Source organism: Condylostylus longicornis, unplaced genomic scaffold (assembly GCF_029603195.1).
Source record: "Condylostylus longicornis isolate FDR11 unplaced genomic scaffold, ASM2960319v2 ptg000116l, whole genome shotgun sequence".
Taxonomy (NCBI): domain Eukaryota; kingdom Metazoa; phylum Arthropoda; class Insecta; order Diptera; family Dolichopodidae; genus Condylostylus; species Condylostylus longicornis.
The window spans coordinates 336,571-361,855 of NW_026578084.1; the positions used below are offsets into that span (position 1 = coordinate 336,571).

The window sequence follows — 25,285 nt, forward strand, 5'->3', positions numbered from 1 at the left end:
TCGACTATTTAAAGTTGAAAAAATTTTTCTGCTATAATATAATATTTGCTTGCTATCATCAGAAGATTTAAATTTTAATTGAGAATGATGAATTTTATTTGCGAAAGGATAAAAGAATAATTCAAAAGTCAACCGTAAAGTGCCAAAAAAATAAAAACAATCATAAAAGAAAATAATCATTGTGTGGGTTTCTTTTATTTTATCTAAGATAAAAAGTGTTGTGGTAAGTTCATAATGTTTTTTCAAGTTAATCCTCTGTTAATTATTATAAATAATCTACTTAGTTTTAATAGCAAAATCTTCAACCACTTGTTGAACATTTATAATTTTTTTTGTACTTAATTGATAAAATCCTTTTTGAATATCCTTGAACACTAATTAATTTCGATAACAATGAGTATTATAATGATAATGAAAATTTTTTTTCAATGTTAAACATAATTTCATATTTAATGAATAAAAAATGTTGCTATTTTATTTAAAGAAAATAAATATTGTTAAATTCACAAGAACTTGTTCATTTTGTATACAGATAGATTTCGTTTTGTTTAAAATTGAATACACATAAAGTATATGAATATATAGATGAAAAAATTCGATCCCTATTATTGCAAAACATTATTCAACATTTGATTTTTATTACGCTGTTTTTATTGCATTTTGAGCAAACGCTACCTGGTATTCATTGTATTCAAAACTTGTTCTTGCCTAGAGTTTGATTCAATAATACTAATGCACAATACAAAATTTTTGATGTACTTCCTCTATATTAACTAATTCGAGTTGATTTTCAGTTGACTTCAATCATCCAAACTATTATTTTGAAGATTTTTCGTAGATAATTTCCTTCCTCGGATCAATCACGTATCTTAGTTCGTCCAACCAATGGGATAGTTTACGTACGTTTGGACGTTGTTTAAAAGAAGTTACTTGAACTCTGTCATTGGGTGCTTTGTTTTTGCTAACGATTAGATTACAATTTTCGTATTAATGATGGTCGCCAACCTAAATAATAAACAATAAATAACCTTATGAAACTTCCAATTACAGATTTGATGATATATCAATGAAAATATTAAAATTAGAAGGTTTTCAGAAACTCTAACTTTGAGACCCAATAGCTCGTGAGTGAGGAGGATCCGAAAAGTAAAGTGTCACTGAGCGTTTTTTATTCGTTTAAAATTATTCCTCGCCCTTATTCGGGAACTCTATTGAGCCTCGAACACCCTGTATCAGATTCTTCAATATCACAATTACAATCACAGTTTGTGCAGCAAATTTTTTATTTGTTTAATAAATACAGAAATTTTAACACCTGTTAATTTAAGTTTTCTTTTGTAAGGTTTTTATTATATTTATGTATATGAAATTTTTTAATGGAAGTATGACTAGTTTGTCTTTATTGTGAGTTTTAGGGATCTTCTGATCGAATAATGCTTCTAGTAAAGGTCAGCAAAAGTTAACTTTTTATATGTGTCAACTTTTTTTATGAACGACAAAATGTCATCAATTCAAATCAAAAAAATTATGATGATGTTAACAATTTTGTTAATTTGCATTATATGCAGAAATAAGAGCGCTAATTATGTTAATGGGAAATTTGTTTAATAAATTTTCTCATCATAGCCAAATTATTAAAAAAACAAAAAATCTTTAGACAGATAGTGCTATAATTTAAGATGTTCATTTATATATATATATATATACTCATATTATATTAACATACAAATTTCTTGGATAATATGCAAAAACTTTGTATTTTCAATTTAAATATAAAAGTTTAATGTAAATTTTCGAGTCCTATATCAGAAAAACTTATAAATGTAACACAATATAGAATTCAAACAATTAGGCATGGTTAAAAGTCTCGTAATTTCAATTTTATTGCGTATAATATTATTACATAACTCCTTTATATATACAGACATAAATACATAATAATAAAAAATACTCTACAGTACAGTTTCACAGTTAACTGTACACAGTTACCGATCTATGCTATAATATAAAATCTATGCTTTATTATACAAGTTTAAAAATTTTGTTTATTAAAGAGAAGTGTAACACACACATCTGTTTTAAGAATTATACTGAGTATAAGCACTTATTTATGTGGCGGGCAGCCGAGTTTTGGAAGGGAGGAAGGATGGGGTTTGGCTGGTCAAGAAACCAAAAGCAATGTAAGGTTTTGTTTTGTGGTTTACAAGTAAAATATATTTATGTAATTATGTACGTATATTGTATCTGTGCAGCAATATTTTGCAAAAAAATCTTATGTAGTGAGAGAGATATTAGTTTTGTAATATGAAATTTAAGTAGATTTACCTTTGAGGCAATTGACAATAAAAATGCAGGGATGTTTTTTTTTTTTATATTTTTAATGTAAAATGTTGTTAATTATTTTGGTATTGACAAAACATAACACAGAGTAACTGAAAAGGACATAAAAGGACATATTGAAAATATTTTAAATTAAAACGCCAGAAAGCATTCAACGTTTTTCCATATATATAAAAAAAGTGGTGTGTTTTTGAATGGGTTTAATTTCATATTTTATTAATTTTTTCGGTATTTATTTTTTATTTGTTTTTGTTTTGCTGTTGTTTTCACAAGCTCTGTTGTAATGATGATTAATTTGATTAAAAAAAAATTTGAATCCTTTTTCAAAGAAAATTGTCTTTTTTTTTGGCTTTTTTAAATAAAACTTTTCATTTTATTTCCTGGCTTTTAACATTTTTCAAAAAAAATTTGAAAAAAAAATGCTTAATAGTTTCACTTTAATAGTTTCCGTCCGTCTGGCCATCCATCCGTCGTCCATCCGTTCGAGAGCTTGTTTACAAAACTTCTACACCCTTGAAGATAGGAAACTGAAATTTTATATATACATTTATTATAGATACATATAAATCTTAAAATAGAAATTTTTTCGTATTTCCATAGAAGAAAATTTTTACTTATCTCCCCCCTCTAAAAGTTATAGCCCCTAAAAATGCCATTTTTTAACCATTCATTGTAACGAAACCATAAGCACTTTGCAAATTCTGCAAATCCGTTAAAATTCACCGTTATCTAAAATCGGTTTTTTCCTTAATTTTTGATATACTTTTTCTTTTTTTTTTTTGCAGAAGTCTGAAATTTTAACTTAAACTTTTAGACACTAATAGATACTCCCATTTTCTGTTAGTCGCATAGAATTTCAAATTTCGGAATTTATTTTAATCAGAAAATTAGAAAATTTTTCAAGAACAACCCATCACGTCAAATGATGCGACTAACAGAATATGGGTGATAGTTCACTTCGTTAGAACAAAGTTTTTTTTCATCTTCACTCTTTCTCAACTTATTGCCTGTTGAAATTTATAAAATTTGAATTTTTTGTACCTCATATTTTCGACATGCAAGATTTTCCAAATTTCTATAAATGCAGAAAGCTAAGGATATTATGGCATGCCGTCAAAAATTTAAAAATTATTTTTTTTAACTTACGCAATTAAGTCTTAAATTCGATCATTATGTTACGCCTCTTTTTTTGTCTTATCCTAAATTTATGCAATCTTTAAATTTTTTTCGTATGTGGATGAAAGTAATTTAAATAATTTAATAGATTGTTCTTTAAAGCAGAATTTTCATTTGCTGAAGAAAAAAGTGCTTCATTACAAACCATTGGTTTGAACCAATTTTAATTATTTTTCGAGAAGTACCAACCGTGAATTTTCAGTGTAATTTAAAGTTTCAAGTTTTATCTCCTGTTATACACAATTATAAATTTTTGTGATAAAAATGGATATTAATACCAATAAATAATTTGTGTTAAATTAAAAAAAAGAAGAATTTTTAAAATTAACTAATTGATTAACAAACTAATTGATTGATTCGAAACTAATTGATTAACAAACATATTTAATTTGAAAAGAAAATGAAATTTTAAGATGACATACATGAAAATATGTTTGATTTTTAGAAATTCTTTGAAAATTTTGAATTCTTTGAATTATGTATTCAGTTTTGAGCAAGATTTTGTCCATTTAAATTGTAATTTATTTAATATTTTCATGCTAGTATTATAATTTTCATATCAATGACGTTATTTCACAAAAATTACCTCTTCAAAGCAAATTTTGAACAATTGAGGGGGCGTGTCTTCATATTGAAACGCCCATATATAATATTTAATCATCAAAATCTATATTGAACCATATAAATGAATTTGATTTTAAATATAAGTAAAATTAAAAATAAAATATATAAAACATTAAATATGAAATTTTTATAATAATTTTTGTAATATTTGATTTAAGTAACAAATTTAAATAATTCTATATTTTGTATTATAACGGAAGATTTCAATGCCAAAAACATATTTTGGTTAAACTCTATATGTATACTATAATAAAAATTCGTGATTGTAATTTTACAAATTGGTTAGAGTCCCGAAGTATTCTTATATCTTTAATTCTCCAACATATCTTAAAACAAATTTTTGTTAATGTACATATAGATTTAATTTTTGCTAATATTAGAATTACTCACAATTTTTAACTTTATAAATTAAAATCATAATAAAGACACAATGATTAAAGTATTCATAATGTATTAAGCACACTACATTATTCTTGAGCAATTCAAAAATACCTTCAAAGACCTCTGCATTCTTTGTTAAAATTAGTTATTATAGCAATGGGAAAAAGCAAAATATTAAACATAAAGATTTAAAAATTAAAAAGGATATTTTTGACCCCTTGAAAACACATCTTTATTTGCTCACACGCAAATACAAAAAAAAGTATACAATTTATCCATAATCTGGTTAATGTTTAAAGTAGCATGATGACAAGAATTTAATCACATTATTTAATGCCAAAATACATCGTACTTAATTTTAGTTTATGTTTTTCGAAAATGAAACCTATTTATATATATAAAATATCTATATGTCATTGTTTATATCAAGAGAGAATATACGAATTTTATAATAACGAATTAAGCAAGGATATGCGAAACCGGTATATAATTATTTTATATGTATAAATGTTGTAAATGAAAAATTAATTAATGAAAATTAAAAGGGGACAAGGTTCTTCAAGGAACACCTCCGTTAATTAAAAAAGGATGATCACAAATATAACTCTTAAAAAATTTTGATCTTTTGCTGCTACTCCATTTAGAAATAAAGTATCACGTCGAAAATTTCTTGAATATATATTTTAAGACAAAGCGAAATTTATATAGAATTCTGTGAGTTCACGGAATTTCTTAAATATGCAGGGTAATTCTGCAACCAGTTAGGAGCCATACACCATTGGGTAAATGGTCAAAAAGAAGTAAAATCTCCGTTCGGAATATTCCGAACCGTTTCCGAGTTACAGGAAAGTTAAGAAAATTTGAAATTTGCTGAAATTTTAAAATAACTAAGTTTTTTTTGCTTGTCAGTTCCGTTCCAAAAATATAGAAGCTTCAATTTTTGAAGGGTTATTTAACCCAAAAAGAGTTAAAATTATTATATTTCATAAATTCTTGATAAAATTTATGATTTCATGTACGAACTGAACTACTCTCTCTCTCTCCCAAAGCCTAGAAATTTTATTAAATGCATTTTTACATTTGAAAATTGCATTAAATTAAAAAAACAATTTACATAATTGAACGTAAAAATGACATCTTCTATGACAGATTAAAATTAATTTATTTTTATTTTATTTTCTCTTTTTTTATGTTTACTATAATAATTAAATAAAAATAAAAATATTAAAACTTGTAATAAAACATTTTTAATAAGATTTTGGTTTTTCATTTTTGCTTTCGTTTTATTCCATTTTGGTTTTCGGTTGAAACGAAAAATTGGGGGTAGGCTTGAATTTTTGGATGACCTTGATGATTTCTTTTTGTTTTTTTATGTGTGTGTACCAAAACGTTATGGACAATATTAAAAATGCATTTTATTTTTCAAAAAAAGGAGAAAATTGAATAAAAAATTAATTGCAAAAAATGGAATTCATTTGTTCATTTTGTTTTTTGTTTTTGTTCCGGTTAGGTGTATATATTATTTTCAAGTGCACACATATACATAACAAATTATGCTTTATTAATAAAGCATATTTTTTTTCAGGCACCTACATAAAAATATTATTAATAATTCCTTTGATATTCATTTTCTACCCCTAGTTTTCTTACACACGATATAACATTACCTTTACATATACATATATATATATGTATATAATAGATATATAATTAGTTATGTATATGTATTCATTTGAATGTATGTATATAAAAAATTCTGAGCAACAAAAAAAATAATAATAAATAAATAAAATAAATTCATAAATAATAACAATACAAAACCATTAAAAAAATAATAAAACAAAGACTAAAATAAAACAGAAATCAAAATTCAGAACCGTAGACAAAATATTCTGCAACAAAAAAAAAAAAAAGAGTAAAAGCGTTTCAGTCGGTATAAAACGACTGATTTATACCCTGCACCTTGACAATCTGAGTTTAAAAATTTGTTTTTGAATTATGTAGAATTAGCTCTTATTATGGCAATTACTCGAACTCTTCAAACAATTCTAAAGTTTCATGAATCGGGCTTTATTATTTTTTCGAGTACTTAAACTTTGATTTTGGAGTTGTACGGCATCTATCGAAAAAATTTTAATCTGTAATTCAATACCTTTCTATTTGGAAGACAAGAAAGGTTGTCTGCGCTCAAAATTGTAATTTCTTTTTTTTAAATTTACCAACCATTTTTTTTTAATTTAAATTTTAAATTTAAAAATATATGTAGATTCAGTAAAGCTAAAGATATTGATAAATTTACTTCTCACAAATAAATTCCGATACCGCTTGCATTTAAACTCCATATAAATTTGAAATTTATTTTTAATTTGGTTTCTGAGCTTGATGGCCTGATATATATGTATATAGCATTATATACCGTTAACGACGGTGCAGGGTATAATAAGGAAAAATACACATGTACAAATTATATGTAGAGGTATAGAGGTGGTGTTGCCATTTCTTATAAAAAAAAAAATACAAAAAATTATAAAAATTTTTTTTACTAATTAAAATCATACCATTTATAAGAAGGTTATAAATGGTATGATTTTAATTAGGCTTACAATGTATATAAAATCTATTTCGGTTATAATATTTTCAATTAAATTAAATAATATTAGGCAGATTACCCGGTTTTTATAGTTTTTCGAATAAAATTTAATGGTAATGAATGAATTGAATGCAGTAGTGGTTAGGCCGGGAGGGAAGAATCTCTCTCATAAATTGCAAAAGTGTATTCAGCTGTTTGAACTTGTGAATTAAGGTCTATATTATAGGCTTGTTCAAGTAGTATTATTTTCTTATTTTTTTTTTTTTTTTTGATTTTATAAAAGAACTAACAAGAATGCTTTTTTTTGATTATACAGGGTGATTCAGTAAAGAGAGCAATATTATATGTTATTGTTTAGGGTATCAAATATGGGTAAAATTTTTGTTTGAAACAAGTTGGAAAATCTCAACGATTTCCGAGATACCGGTACTTTAACGAATTTCCACGAAATTTATACTCGCCCAAGCTTTTTTATTTATTCCCTTTCAAAAAAGGTACAAGCTTCAAATAAACATTTTCTGAAAGAGGTAAGGGGTTTGAAAAACACATTTTAATTGATTTTGTATTTTATGTACTTTCGAAATGCCAAGTATTTGAACTTTGGCAAAATACAACTTTTTTCAATTTTTAATTTTTTATATTTTGTCCCAAAACTTCGAGTGAAATTTTTAGAAACTTTTGTTTACAGAATTTTGGCCATTTTGTTAAAATTTAGTTAAAATCACAACATATCAAAAAGAAACTTTTACGGTACAGAAGATATAGCACAAAAGCCATTTCTATGCCAAGATTTTAGAGGCCCTTTTCTAAATTTTAGAAAAAGTACCGGTATCTTGGAAACCGTTAAAATTTCACAACTAATTGCAATCAAAAATTTTACCCGTTTTTAATACCCTGAACAATGATATATAGTATGGTACTTTTTATTGAATCACCCTGTATATATTTTTTTTTTTTAAATTCGGCACGGTAACACTTTAAATAAAATTTTATTGTGGTGTCATTTAAAACATATATAAGAAAATAAAAACAATTGAAATTTAACAAAAAAAACAACTAAGAATAAAAAAAATAACTATGTTACTTGTTACTATTTTAATAAATAAGCATATAATAAATAAATAAAAATAATAATAATAAATACAGGAGTGCAAAAATAAATAAAAGCATTAAAACAAAAACAAAAAATAAATAACAGTATCCAAATGATGTTATATATTTGTATAAATATATAAATGCATGTATATAATGTATCTTATATACATTCGTATATAATATGTCTTCATGTTTTCCAGAAGTGTATATATAAGTATATGTATATATATATATATATATATATATATACATATATGAAGAATGTATATATAATGAATGCGTCTCAATGCCAAGGGTACAACTACTATTTTATTATTATTATTATTATTATTTTTTAATCGAATATAAATTAAAATATTTTTGATTTATTTATTTTAATTTCAAACAGTTCTTTAAGTGATCAAGATCTCTCTTCCTTCCTTAACACAAAATATATAAATCGGTTTGCAAGTTGCACAGATTTTTTCACTGAAAAGAAAGTTGATTTTTTTTGCATTGCATTTTTTCATATATTTCATTTAAAAAATAAATATAAGTTAAAAAAAATTTAAACTCAAATTTACTAAATTAAATCAATTCGTTTTCATTTCAAAATTTCGAAAAAATTCATTTAAAATCAAATATTTTAATTTTTTAAATTAAAAACTTTAAATATTGTTTTTTAATTTAAATTCAAATTTACTTTTAAAAATTCAAATTTTTATTTTCAAATTGAAAAATTATTAGAAATTATTTTTACATTAAAACAAAACTCGGTTAAAAAAAAAAAACAAATCTAATTTTTTTTTCATTTATTGTGGTGTGGCCAAAAAAAAATTGAAAAGAAAAATTAAATAAAAATTTGTGAAAGTGTGTCGATTTTTTGTTCATATATAGTAAAATCCGGTAGAAGCAGCCACTCAGGCAGGCGGGCCAGCAAAGAGATCAACAAGTGTCTTTTTCTAAAAATATATTATAAGTGCTTTATTTTTTTTTCATTCTTTCCTTGTTTTCTTTCGTTTTTTGTTTCTTGTTTTTTTGTTTATTCTTAGAATAAATGCTACTTTATTTTGTATTAAATAGATTTTATTTTTCGATTTATCATTTAAGATTATTTAAAATAAAATTTATTTTTTATAATAAAAGAAAAAATGAAGTATTCTTTTTAAATATTGCATAAATATTTAACGGCGCGTCGAAAAATAAAATTTAATTATTATTTAATTAAACTAGTTTTTTGTTATTAAATATTTATTTATAATAATTAAAATAATATATTTCTTTTAAAAATAATAAATTATAGAAATTTTTATAGAATTCTTCAAATTTTAGTTATTAGTGTTATTTAGTTTTATTAGGTCTATTTAAAATTATTTTCACATTATTTTCAATATTTAAATAGAATTTATAATTCCCTCACATTATATGGTTCAAAAATTGCCTGCACAAAGGCATTAAGAAATAAAAATTTAATTTTTAATTACCTATTTAATTTTTTTTAGTTTTGCTCCCTATTTAAAATAATTTGCCCATTATTTGCAATATTTAAATAAATTTAATTATAATTTGTAGTAGTTTATAGTTAAAAAAAAATTGCATATCTTCAGGGGCGTTGGAAATAAAAATTTAAATGTGAGTTAATTAAATTAGTTACCCATACTATTCATAAATTCGAATAATTTTTTAATATTCAACTAGATTTTTTTATATAATAAATTCTCCATATTACATGTCAGGAAACTGCTCAGTGTGACTATTTTTCAAAATAATTCAAATATGTATTTTTAAAATTTTGTTTTAATAACTCAAAAACATATGGAAATATCAAAAATTTAAATTAACTTACACTATCAAATAAAGGGAAAAGGTGTCAGGATGTTCTTAGGACATTCGACAAAATTTAAAAATGAATTTAATAAATTTAATTTCGTAAATAGTAAAAAGTTATTCCTTTTCTATTTCTTATTGTGTGAAATAAAAGTTTTTAGATGAAAAAAAGTTCAATATAGGGGCGATATCTAGAATCTAGTGCAACCAACTAGAATTTCTAGGCTTCTAAGAAAATTTGTAATTGCATATTTATAACTGTAATTGCGAATATATGAGAATTTATAAATGAAACGAGAAATTTCCACAGAAAAATTTAAATATCGAAAATTGCGATACTTATTCCAAAAAAAAAAAACTACAATAAAAAACAGGATTGTTTTAACGTACACAAAAAATTAAAATATAAAATTGTCTGCCATTTTGGAAAATCGGACATTTTGCAAAATTCGCCATTTTGGAAATTCTTCATTTTATAGAAGAAAATATTTTTCTTTAATTGGCCATGTTAAAAATTTCTGTTATAAAATTCATAAATTTCTTCTATAAGTTCATAAATATTTTTGTCTCAAACTAATAAAAAAATAAAGAGTTTTTGAAACTAATTAATTTACAAACATATTAAATTTGAAAAGAAAATGAAATTTTAAGATGACATACATGAAAATATGTTTGATTTTTAGAAATTCTTTGAAAATTTTGAATTCTTTGAATTATGTATTCAGTTTTGAGCAAGATTTTGTCCATTTAAATTGTAATTTATTTAATATTTTCATGCTAGTGTTATAATTTTTATATCAATGACGTTATTTCACAAAAAACAGTTGAGGGGGCGTGTCTTCATATTGAAACGCCCATATAATATAATATTTAATCATCAAAATCTATATTGAACCATATAAATGAATTTGATTTTAAATATGAACTTGATAAAATTTATTTAAAATTAAAGTTGATTAAAAATATTTGAAATTGAATATTAAAAGTTTTTTAATAATTTATTTTATCAAATTTCTAATACATCACATGTTTTTTTTAAATACACCATTTACAATAATCATATATTAAATAATGCCGAAATTTTTGAAATAACGATCTATATAGCAAAGTAATACCAAATATTGAAAATACCGTTATTAAATAAAATTAAATCCGATATAAAATAATTTAAAAAAATATTCACTTTTATTGAGAAATAATATTTATTCATGCATATAAATTAAATACTAAATTTACCGACGCGCCAACACTTCAAAACAAAAATTTCAAAATTTAATAAAATATTTTAATTTTTAAATTTTTTTCTTTTAGTATTTTTTAATTTTTTTTTTTTTGTTATTTTGCTGCAGAAATCTGTAAGTATTACAAAAAATACTAAATAAATAATAAAAAAATTAAATAAAGAAATTTTTGCATACAAATAGGCGTACTAAGGACATTAATTTGATACGTTAGGATTTTTTTTTGAAATTAAATTTAGTGTTTTTTTTTGTTTCGGTATGTGTGTGCATTTTCAAACAAAAAAATTTTAAAATTTCAGGAGAAAAATTTAATAATGTCGTTAAAAATTTAATAGTCGATAATGACTCGACTACAGAATATTCATTTTAATTGGAATGCTTGGGAAGAAGTGGGATATTTCTAAAACTTCTTTAAAAAAAATTTTGTTGATCGCGAAAATGCCTTATTCTTAGTTTTCATTTCTTAAATACGAGTATAAACTGCAATTCAATTTATTTTTTATCCGAAAAATCGTGCTTGAAAATTTAGATTTAAGAGAAGTGTACGTTTTGTTCATAACATCTCAGAACAAATTTATTTTAAATTTTGTGACGGAATATTGCCTGAAAACCGCAACAGTTTTTTGCTTCTAATCACAAATATTTTAAATATAATCATTATTATAACTGTTACAAATATTAAGTGTTATATTTGGTTCATATTTTTTATACCATTTATTGTTATTATGTATGATTATTTGCTTGAAATCTTTTCTATTTTCCGTATTTTTTTTTTCATTATACTTTTATATTCATTTCAAACTATTCTTTATCTTTTAACTTTATCTGTTTAATTGTTACAATATACTTACTTACAAAAGTTTAAATGAAATTAGTTATACAGATATTTTAGGAAATTATTAGGATAGTAGTGTACGAACGAAATGAAGCTGTTAGTCAGTTGTAAAACTTCATATATACATATATTAAATTTTCTAAAATGTTAAAGAGACGATTGTAGTATAAAACTTTGCGCTTGTTTTCTATTGTCCTTTTAAAAATCCAATATTGAATAGTTATAAAATTGAGAAATATTGAGTTCCAAAAATTTAATTTTGGTATGCACGGCCTTCCAATATCTTTGATAACAAATACATTCTGCTGCGAATAAAAAAAGTGTGGATATTAAAATGATAAACAAGCGAGAAGTGATCGTGTATTGACTATTATTACAACAAGTAATGTGGAGAATAATTTCTTGATAATTCGTCTCTGTATTTTAATTAGCAGAGCGTCCGTGTAGAAAGTGATCACTGGTTAGAGTCCAGTTTGAGCAGAAATTTGTTTTTAATTTTTTTGTCTTGTTTTGACTCGCTTTTTTTGATTATCTACGTACATATAGTCTACGTCCATCTATTCTGTAGGTGTATGAAGAATTTTTTTTTGTTTACTTCATACTAGCACAGCAAATTTTAGATATTTATGATATTAATCATATATACAGGGTGTTTCGCATAAGGTGGCAATAATTGCGGGAATGATTTTTTGATCATTTTCCAACAAAAAGTTATATGGGTGGAGTGGGGTGCAGATATACTCGTTTTCGAAGCACAGTCTGTTGAAAAAAAGGGTCGATTTTTCTGCATATAAATAAATGCTTATAACTTCAGAACCATGCTACATACAATCCCAAATTTTATATATACCCACGCACACATATGTGATATAAATTCATTTTAAATTAAAAAATCTTTTCATAAATTTTTAATAGTAATATTATTGTGTTTATAAATAAAGACATAGTTAATAATTTATTAAAGTGTAAATTAAACGAAAAGTTCTTATATAGTAAAAATTTTAGGATAAACAAAAATACTTAATAACAAACAATAAAAAAAAAACAATAACGACAAAAAAAAATTTAAACTAATTCAAAATAATACCAAAAAACCGAAAAAAAATGCTTAAACATCGTTTTAATAAGTCTAAATCTCAAAATTCAAGATTAAATAATTGCCCTCAGGGCTCAAATAATTCTATAACTGAATTAATTGACATCGGTGGTTTATTTTCACCGCCAGCATCATCGACAACTGCTACCACACCAAATTCAACTAAAAATTATCAATTATCACCAACACATATTATTTCTTCAACTTCAGTATCAACAACTGCTCTATCAAATCCAATAAATGCATGTTTAGCTACAAGTCAACGTTGGTCATCATCTTCATCATCATGTGGTGGTGGTATTGGTTTTTCAACATCAAATTATCGTCAACATAAAAGTGATGATGATGAAGATGAGGAAAATGATACATTTAAATTATTTGCTCGTATTGCACGTACTGGTGGTGGTAGCTTTAGTACAAGTACTTTTTGTGGTAAGAATAAATCATCAACAACAAAAACATCATCACCATCATCATCAAAATCAGCTTATATGTTTGGCCATAATAGTATTGCTGCTATACTAACATCACCAGCCAAAGTAAAACAATCATTTCGTTTAACCAGACGTCGTACATCATCATCACCAGCAAATCCAGCTGTTGTTGCTGCAATGGCAGCTGAAGCATCTATTCCTGATGTAAAATCATCAATAATAGGTAATAAATTAATAAAGAAAAAAATAATTAAAAATAAACCTGATGTGATCAGCATATAACCGACCGCATTGATCTATTATCTTAATAATATGCAATAATATGTATATTAATTTCAATAAATCGAAAGGGAAGTGTCAGTTTTTGTTTTGTTATTGAACAGCAGAATGCCCCATATAAAATTTCAAGAAATTCAGTCAATTAGTTTCTTAGATATGACCAAAAAAATAAATTAGAAAAAAATCGAGTTATTTTCTTGTAGAAAGTAATTTAATGTCGTACTGTCAGTATGATTTGATCAAACGAAGCTTGTATTTATATATTAACAAAGAACTATGTTTAATATGTTCTTAAAAATGAAAAAAAAATTGAAAATTAGTCTTAAGTAAAGCGACTAACGAAAGAAGTTTAATTATACAAAGCGAAAGAAGTTTATTTATGCTATCACGGAAAAATGTCTTTTCCTTGAAAATTCGACTTGTTGTATCCAATGCGGTCGGTGAAAATATCGATGAATATGTGTGTATATATATGTATATATGTATTTATGTGCTTAAAAAACCAAAAAAAAAAATCAAAATAAAATGAAATTCAACTTTATAATTATTATGAGTAAAAATAGGAGCAGCAGAAGGATTAACATCAAAAGTATCAAATTCGTTATCAGCAGCAACAGCAACAGCAACAACAAAAACAACATCATCATCACCAAAATCCAAATCAAATGCAACAAGTGCGGGTTCACAGGAAATTATTAGAAGATGGAATTCATTCCATTCAACAAGAGGTGAATGCCATCCAAATCGTTTCCGTCGTAATCGTAAATCAACAGCACCACATATTGATACAACATATATTACTAATAAATTAACAAATCTTAATTTATATCGTAATCAATCACCATCACCATTACGATCAAGAGATAATTATGATAATATTAATTGTAATATTAGATCACTATCATCCCCATCGACATCTACAACATTATTACAATCATCATCATCACCATCATCATCATTTAATACTACAACAACATCGTTATCATCATTGTCTAAAATGAAAAAACAATCAAATTTATCAATATTAACCATAAATGATGATTCAATAAAAACGAAAAAAATATTACAATCAAAGAATAATGATAAAATAAAATCGCAACAACAACAATTACAAAAAAATAAAAAATCACCACCATCTACATCAAAAACAACAACAACAGAAACAGGAATAGCAACATCAACGTCATCATCATCATTATCACCAATAAAATCACAGTTATTAACACTATATTATGATAATAAAAATGATGAACATCAATATCAACAACAGCATCATGGTGGTAGACATTCAATATCATATCAATCACGTCATTCAATAACTGAAGGCTCAAAACGTATAACAAAAAATTGGTATTTAAAAAGAGGTAAATCATTAGCTGATGAAAAAATATTAAAAGAGTCAAAAATGGGTCTAAATACAGTAACATCTAAAAAAATGCAATCAACAACACCAACCATTGTTGAAACATCATTTAATTCTGATATAACAACAACAATTGTTACACCAACAACAACCATTTCTGAAAATTGTGATAATATTATAAAGGATCCTTCATTATTACCATCATCATCAAAAATAATTAATAAATATAATAATTCTTCAAATATTGATACTAATGATTATTATGATGATAATAAGCATATCGATAATAATGATGATGATGATGATGATGATGATGATAGCGAGAATAATGATGAAGATAATGAAAATAAAAAATATCATAATATTGGTTTTAAATTTTATGTACCATCTCATCAAATTGATGTACGTAATGAAGATATTTATGAAGATAAAATTAATATTAAAAACGAAGATGATACCAGTAATATAAATAAACAAAATAAAATTCGGCCAACATCAATTTTAAATATTAAAAATGATGATGATGCTGATAATAATGATGACTGTATTAATAATATTAAACAATATATTGATGATGTTGATACTCCCGATGCTGATAATGAAAATTTACCATGTAATAATACTGCTTCTACTACCGTTACTACTTCTATTACTGCTGCTGCTACTACTTCCACTACTAATAATTTATCATTGCCACCGCAATATCCGATGGGGTAAAAACATAAAACAAATGTTATATGTGTAAAAAACAAAACCAATAACACATATTTTTTTATGTAATTTCATCTCTTTCTTCATTCTATGGCTCTCTATATCTATTTGCATCTATTTGCATTATGTCGTTCGTTGTGTTTCTGACAACAAAATATTTTTATAAAAAAACAAATCAACACAACCCTACCTACCCTTCTCCCCTATTTTAAAAACAATTTGTTGTTGTGTTTCTATACCTATATATATATGCATATGATTGTACACACACAAGCACACACCATTTATAAATATTTATTTAAATTAATATTGTACGTAATTAAAATTCCCTGCAATTAATTGTGTAAATGTCAACGTGACATTAAATTAAAGTTTACGTTACGTTGAAGAATAATTTTGCATTTTTTATTTTTATGATTCTTATTGTATTTTTTTATCCTTTCTCTATATACATATGTACATGCATTTATGTTTGTATGACTAAACAAAAACAAAAAAAAATAAAATAAAAACTTGTTGCTTCTATCCATCCAACTTTTTTTTTGTTTTTTTATTGTGTTTTCATCAATCAAAATTCGAAAATAAATATTTTGGTTTTTTTTTACACTCTTTTTTAAAATTTTCTTCGGACTTAACTAGGCATTTTAGATGTTTCATTGTATTTCGAATTAAATATTTAATACTCATTCATTATTCCTATTAATCCATATGCTATATCTTTCTTTTTTCGTAAAATAACAAATATTTTGTATTTGAAAGTTTATTTGAATGGTTATATGGTTGGAAACCAATAAGTTAATGCTCATAAAATATGATGTTTTATAATTGTATAGTATGTGACTTCGTTATTATCGAACATCTATTTATATAATGTTATATATTATAACATAAGCTGTCAGTTTATAATTTGGAAATTTTCTGAACTTGTATATTGTAATAAAATTAAATAAATAATTGTATAAAAATATAATTTCTCTCTTCTGTTATCGAACTACACACTTTCCGTCATGATATCATGTACTCGTATATATGGGCTTTATATGAAAATACAGTGCGACATTTGACAAAAATTTTCCTTTAATTGTTTCAAATTATACGTAACACACTCTTTTCATATCATGATAAGTGTTTTGAATGTTGGAATATTCTTTTAACATAAATATCTAAAACAAAACAAAAAACACAATTTCGGTACTGCTACATACGGTAACTTTTGCTACAACGCCGAAAACTACTAGAAAATTCAAAATTAAAAAAGTTATTAATGGAATGAGGAATAAATAAGAGACCGATATCAAATAAGCGATAGCTAGGTTTCATTTGTGATCTCTTGCGATCTTTTGTTTCTAAATTGATTTCAAAATTTTCGGCATTTAGCAGAATGTTATCAGATTTTGAAGTAGGTTCGAATTATACACATAAATTTTTAATATGTGTGTTGTTAATTTCCTTGAAATTGAATTTTTGAAAGGGTTAATAAATAATATACAAATCATATATGATTTGTTTTTTTTTTTTTTTTTTATTTTTGTTTTATTTCATAAAATCATCAATTGTTAATTCAGTGATAATAAGTATAAGAGACCGAAAATGATCTGAATTAGGTAAGTAACTATGTATGTATGTGTATAATTATGGAAAATCTTATATTATCACTTTTAATTGTAAAGTATTCATTCACATTCTGTTAGTCACACGTTACGGTATAAGGAACAGAGGTGAGGGGGATAGAAAAATTTATTTTGGTCACGTCACTATATTGAAATTGATTTAGAAATACATAAAGGAAACAATTTTGCACCGCAGGCGGCAGTATTTGAATAGCTGAAGTGTTGTCAAAAGCAGAAATACTTTATGCGAAGACATTTTAATGTGATATACATATGTATGTACGTCTAACAGAATGTGGGAGAATATATATTAAAATTATATACTGTTATATATATATATATATAAATATATTAAAGGGAAGATATTTCCATTATTCTCTTTTGTAGTTATCGATCATTTTAAAAATATAATTCGAAAGTGTAAAATAAAAGGTGTTTGTTTTTATGAAATAGAGAAATAGAAAAACCTTTTGTTTTTTTTTAGTTTAAGGAGTGCAAATTAGTCAGTATTAGGTATAAATATCAATTGTCTTGCCCCAGCAGCTTTTATTGCATTGAAAAATTTATAAAGCTGTATTCAACTGAATATAGACTACTTAAGTTTTTCCTGAAATTTATCACTATTTGATATTTTTAACCATTACCTCCCTTCGGATTTTTCACTTATTTGAGGCTGTTGTATTGTCTAACCAATCTCTTGTAAAAAAATAAAGAGAGTTTTTTTTTTGTAGTTGATGAAAATATTTTATTGACCTGTTCATTTTTTCTATAAATTTTATAACTCCCCAGATTTAAATTTAAAAAAGATTTTTGTGTTTAATTCTTACATAATTACAATAATTTTAAATTTTTAATGTGGTTATATGTACCTAATATATACAAAATTTTATTACAACTTTAATTATATTAACACACATTTTTTTGCTTTTTATTTTTTAAATTTTTACAATTTTTACAAATTTTGATTGGAATGAAAATTTTTATATTACATCTTTTATGATTAATTAAATACGAGATGTGAATTACAAAATAACAAATAGTGGATTCTTTTATTTTTAATTATTGAGATTAATTGGAACCCATGACTATAAAAGGGTCAATTGCAATATTGTTGTTATATGAAAAATACTTGAAATTACACATTTAAAAGGAAAATTTCATTTTGATATGAAATCAGTTCAGAAAATGTGTGTGTCATATTTAAATTGATTGCAAAATGAAAAAAAGTCAATTATGGGCATTTTCACTGTTCATTTCTTAATGAATGGAATTTTGTATGACTTCACCTCCATGATCAGCACATAATTCTGGAATACTATATATATTTACTTTTTATATTCTGACAGTGTCAATCACATAGAGTCATCTAAAATTCTTAAATTATTTTTGTTATTTATCACTCACATCTGGTGTTTAACATATAAAAATATTTGTAAATTTTTTTTACTTATTTTTTAAAATTGATTTAATTTTATTTGCAAATTTTATTGATTACTTTCAATATTTTATTGTTACCAATTATAGTTAATCACAAATATAATATACTTTAGAACATATATAAAAACTTAATTTTCTCAAGTACAAATAAATTTATAAACTTATTCTTGAGTCGTTTTTTTTCTTTATAAAGTATATTATTATAAAAATGTTGTTTAGTTAAACCTCTCTTAAATAAATATTAAAAAAATTTGTATTAAGAAAACTTTTATTATTTAGCGCTAAATAGATGCGACATTCGGCATTTGGTTGTCAAAAAAAAACATAATATATTTTATTTTATTTAAAAATACAGAAATTGTATTCGGTTTTCTAGTTAAATTCGATTTTTCAATTCCGAATGCTTCGAACTAGTACATTATATAAAAAAGTTTTTACTTTTTTGTACAAAAATTCATTACAGCAAAATGTAAAATTTTAATTTTACGCGCACAGGTTCTTTGGATTTTTTTGACAAATTTATGCCAGATGACGTGTGAATTTAACGGCAGCTCTTATGCCTTCTGTTCATTGCTCTTAGCGTAATATTTTTTTCTTTTAACCCATTATTGTTATTATCCCCATTAAATACCATAAAAAAAAGAAGTTTAAATAACTTTATATAAAGAAAAGTATTCATAATATTTTTTGAATTTTTAAAATATAATACATATACAGAGTGATTCAGTAATCAGTGACATAACATATACCATCATTTAAATTTTAAGACATCAAAAATGACTAAAATATTTGTTCAGAACTAGGAGTCAAATCTCAACGGTTTAAAAGGTTCAGGGGTTTTAAAGAATTTTAGAGAAATATCTTTTTGTCCAACTTTTGTTTGCTTATAACTTCCCTTCCGCAAAAGATTGATGTTTCTAATAAATAATTTTTGAAAAATTACGATAATTTTTTGAGCTTACACATTTTATTAAGGCCTTTTCAATCTTGAATTACAAATAGTTTTTTTCCTTTATCTCGTATACCATACAAGATCTTTTAACATTTAGTGATTCAAATTAAAGCTTAAGAAAGTAGACAAAGTTCTGTAAAAATAAAAATTCAATAGAAGAGAAAAATTAAATTTTTTCCAAAGTTCGAAAGCTTGGTATTCCGAAAGTACATAAAACACAAAATAATATGTTTCTTTCAAGTCCTGTAGCAAGCCTTTCAAACACTTCTTATTTGAAGTTTCTATCTTTTACGGAAAGGAAGTTATAAGGAAAAAAAACTTTTTCCTTAAAAGCAAGAAATTTTTTGAAAATGTTGTAAAATCCCTGAATCTCGGAAACCGTTGAGATTTGGCACCTAGTTCTGAACAAAACTTTAAGTAATTTTTTATGCCCTAAATGATGGTATATGTTATGTTACTGATGTCTGAATCACCGTGTCTAAATTTATGATAAAAACTTTAATAATTAAAATTTCTAATTAATTTTCTTTGTTATTACAAAACACTTTCAAATCCAATGATACCATTAAATCTTTTTATATGTAAAGAAAAAAAAAAACTTATCCAGTACCATTTTTTCCCTTTTTTGCAGCTTTGGTAAAAGAAATGGTGGAAGTTGTCGGCGTTCAAGCGAGTGTTTCGTTTTGGAATCATCTGAAATGATTGTGGTTAGTATTTAATTTTTTTTGTCGCAATTTACTGTTATATAAATCGTAATGACATTAACAAAAAAATATTTAAGGTTGAATATCCCGAAATTTCATCATCTATACCTACAAATTTAATAAATACTTCACATTTTTTTCAACAACAACATCAACAGCAGCAACAGTTAAATAGAAACAACTGTGGAATCATAAAAAATTCTATTAGCGGCTCAACAACATCTATTAAAAATCAAAATATTGATGGTAATTCACCATCTAATCCAGCTTCATCATCAGCGACAGTGTCATCACCTACAGCTGGAGCCACAGGTGGAACTGGATTGCCAAATACAATAATATCAAATTCAATTAATAATTGTAATAATATTAATGCAGTTAAAAAAAATAATAAACAACAAAATACCGGCGTACAGCAACAATTACATACATCTAATCAAAATTCATATTCTCAGTCACCAATTATATCACCAGCGTCAGCTGGATCACTTTCAATATCTTCAGTAGCCGGAATTTTATTATCACCAGTATCAAATTGCAGTAAATCAAATTTAATATTAAGTGGTAGCTGTACATCAACAAATACAAGTGAAACAAATTTAAATTCTTCGTTTAGTGGTGGTAATATTAATTTACTTAAACAACAACCACAGCAACATTTATCTCAGTTCCATCATCAACAACAACAACAGCAGCAACAACAACAATCTCAATCTTCATTACTTCATCAACATCAAGAAAAAAATCAACAGAAAAATCAATATCTCAATACTTTCTCAATACCAATAAATAGTGGTTGTCTAAGTATACATTCTAATAGTCAGCAACATCATCGTAATAGTACACCATCAATTTTATGCACAATCAATAATTTTAGTGCAAGTAGCAGTGGAATAAATCAATCGAATACAATTAACTCGAATATTAATTTTAAATCAGTCAACATGGATCCACATCATATTAGGCATTCGGGGGTGAGTAGTTTTTCTCACTTTTTATCATACCTAAATGATATAAAATTTAAATAAAATACAAAATATTTTTCTTTAGCTTCCTGGAAATCGTCCAGAATTATACCAGAAATGTAATAGGGGTTCACATTCTAGTGATACAAGTTCGGCATATAGTGGGAGTGATACTATGACTTCTGTTCATAGTTCATCGTTAGATACCGACGAAGTTGATTTAAGTGGTTTGGTAGAATCGGTAGTTGATTCTGATGAAGAAGATCTTGCAGAAAGCATGGATGTAAGAACTTTCTTGTCGAATTTTGCATTATTCTAATTACTTGTCTTTTTTTTTGTAGAGTCTAAATGTTCGTGATGCTGTACGTGATTGTCTTGAAAAGGATCCATCTGAAAGAACAGAAGATGACATAGAAGCTCTTTTAGAATTAACTCAAGGTTTAAAAGCATTTACAAATATGACATTAGCTGTAAGAAAAGCTTTATGTTCAGTTATGGTTTTCGCGGTAGTTGATAAGGCTGGCACAATGGTTATGAGCGATGGCGAAGAATTAGACTCGTGGTCTGTTTTAATAAACGGGCATGTTGAAATAGAACATAAAAATGGTGAAAAAGAGGAACTTCATGTTGGTGATAGTTTTGGTATATTACCAACAATGGATAAATTATATCATAGAGGGGTTATGAGAACAAAATGTGATGATTGTCAATTTGTGTGTATTACACAAACTGATTATTATCGAATACAACACCAAGGTGAAGAAAATACTAAAAGACATGAAGATGAAAATGGTCAAGTTGTAATGGTAACCGAGCTAAGACAAATTGGACCAGATACAGCTGGTACAAGTTCCAGACGGGGCCACGTTGTTATACGCGGCACAATTAGTCGGTTAATGGTACAGTTAATTGAGGAGAATTCTATGACAGATCCAACATATGTTGAAGATTTTTTATTAACCCATCGCACATTTATTGAAAATCCAAAAGAAGTGGCTAAACAATTATTACAGTGGTTTGAAAATGAAGATACATCGCCATTGCACACAAATGCAAGTGGTATGGAAATTCGAGATCGTGTATCTCGTGTGATTTTGCTTTGGGTGAATAATCATTTCACAGACTTTGAAATGGATCCTGAAATGATGGAATTTTTAGAAACTTTTGAAATGGGTTTGGAACAAAAACAAATGCCTGGTCAGTTAAGGCTGTTACATATAGCATGCGCAGCTAAAGCTCGAACTCGTAATGTTACATTAACGCGTTCGTCGCGTGATGAAGACTTGAATTTCAAAATTATAGGCCCAACAGAACGGGGTAGTTATGGTATTTTTGTGTCACATATTGAACGTAAAACGAAAGCTGAAGATGTTGGTTTAAAGAGAGGGGATCAAATTTTAGAAGTGAACGGTCAAAGTTTTGAGCATGTAACACATAGTAGAGCAATGGAAATTTTAATGGGATCAACGCATTTAAGTATAACTGTTAAAAGTAATTTGTTAGCATTTAAAGAAATGTTACAACAATCTGATACAAAATCACCAAGATCAAGATCAAATAGAAATAGAATCTGTGTTAGTGATTTAGCTAAATTAAATTCAAATGACCCAAGGCAAACAGCAGCTGCAGTTGCTAGACTATCGACACATGAATTATTATCAACTTCAATGACTGCAACGGGAGATCAAGTTGATTATTGTCAGTCGTCATTTCGCGATTTATCAAGTCAAGGCAATCCTAGTAATAGCTGCAATTTTGTATCAAATTTTTTGCATAATCCAACACGCAAAGATTCAAATCAATCATCAGGCTCTGCGTCAAATAAAGGTGGTTTCATGACATTGGGGCCAAAGCGTAGGATACAGAAAGCATTAATAAAAATGAATTTATTACCAAAGAATAATTCCTCTAGCTCTGGTCAACAAATAAATAATCCAGGATCAAATTGCGATGACGAAGATTCATCTTTATTAGGAAATAATAATAATGATAGCAAAGGAATAACCAATTCAGTTATAGGTTCGGGTGCATCTCTACCAGGATCACGTAGTAATAATAATAGCAATAATTCTAGCAATAAAATGAACAGTGCAAATAGTAATAATATGCAAACGTCAAATATGAGGAATAATATAAGTGAAAACTCAACCCCTTCACTATATCATTGCCACAGTAATCCAGATTTAACATCGGTAGCATCAAAATCTGTTACGATTGTTGGTAATAACGATAATGAAATTAATCAAAATTCTCAAACTGATTCCTTGGCAAATATGAACACAAATAATGTTTCATTAAATACATGTATTGCTGCACAACAAATTCTTACACCACAACATCAATCGGGTACAATTTATTATGAAGATACAAGACAAAGTGATTATCCAGAACATGTGCTTAAGGTTTATAAATCTGATCAAACTTGCAAATATTTATTAATAAATAAGGAAACAACTGCACATGAAGTTGTTATGCTAGCATTACAAGAATTTGGTATACATGAAACTTCATCTAATTTTTCGTTATGTGAAGTATCTGTTAGTGAAGGCGGTATGATTAAACAGCGTCGTTTACCAGAACATTTACAAAATTTAGCAGAGCGTATTGGTTTGTCAGCTCGATATTATTTAAAAACAAATGGTATCACAGAAACTTTAGTACCTGATGATTTAGCACCTGATTTAGTACGAGAATCAGTTGTACATTTACTTCAACTCAATGCCAATGAAGTGGCTATACAGTTAACATTTCAAGATTTTGCAATATTTAGACAAATTGAATCAACCGAATATGTTGATGATTTATTTGAAATACAATCACGTTATGGCACGCCAATGTTAAAACAGTTCTCTGAATTAGTTAATCGTGAAATGTTTTGGGTTGTAACTGAGGTATGTTCAGAGCATAATATGGTTAGACGAATGAAAATTGTAAAACAATTCATAAAAATAGCAAGACATTGCAAAGAATGCCGGAATTTTAATTCAATGTTTGCTATAATATCTGGTTTAGGCCACGCAGCTGTTTCAAGATTAAGGCAAACGTGGGAAAAATTACCAACGAAATATCAAAAATTGTTTAACGATTTACAAGATTTAATGGATCCGTCACGTAATATGTCTAAATATCGTCAATTGGTTTCAGCTGAGCTTCTAGCTCAACATCCAATCATTCCATTTTATCCGGTTGTGAAAAAAGATTTGACATTTATTCATCTAGGTAACGATACTCGTGTAGAAAATTTAATTAATTTTGAAAAATTAAGAATGATAGCCAAAGAAGTTAGATTATTGACACATATGTGCAGCTCAACTTATGATTTATTAACGATGTTAGAATTTAAAGGTCAACCACCAAGTTCAGCAATGGTTGCATTAAATCAAATGTCAGTATCAACTGGACCATGTGCTGGTAGTAGTAGTGGTAATAATAGTAATAGTGGTAGTAATGTGGGTGTTGGTAGTGTTATTGGTGGTACAATGAGTGGTGTTACCAGTTTGTTGTATGTTGGTGGTGGTAATGCAACAGTAAAAAGAAGAAAAAAATCAGCAGCAGCACCTAATCCAAAGAAAATGTTCGAAGAAGCTCAAATGGTTCGTCGGGTCAAAGCATATTTAAATAATATGAAGGTAAAATTAAAAAAGGA

General features: G+C 25.9%; 1 protein-coding gene across 8 annotated transcripts in view; it reads left to right on the forward strand.

The window, feature by feature from the left end:
- LOC129614698 (rap guanine nucleotide exchange factor) overlaps positions 1-25,285 on the forward strand; it is a 131,705-nt gene that overhangs the window by 26,807 nt on the left and 79,613 nt on the right. For 3 of the 8 annotated variants that reach the window (XM_055529531.1, XM_055529533.1, XM_055529532.1), the window contains exons 3-6: positions 20,602-20,677; positions 20,752-21,648; positions 21,725-21,922; positions 21,981-25,268. In XM_055529531.1, the coding sequence (XP_055385506.1) occupies positions 20,602-20,677; positions 20,752-21,648; positions 21,725-21,922; positions 21,981-25,268 (4,459 nt within the window). Of the gene's footprint in view, positions 1-12,102; positions 13,842-14,460; positions 15,974-20,601; positions 20,678-20,751; positions 21,649-21,724; positions 21,923-21,980; positions 25,269-25,285 lie in introns of those variants that run through there. The other 5 variants (XM_055529529.1, XM_055529527.1, XM_055529530.1 and 2 more) reach the window with 4 other exon arrangements.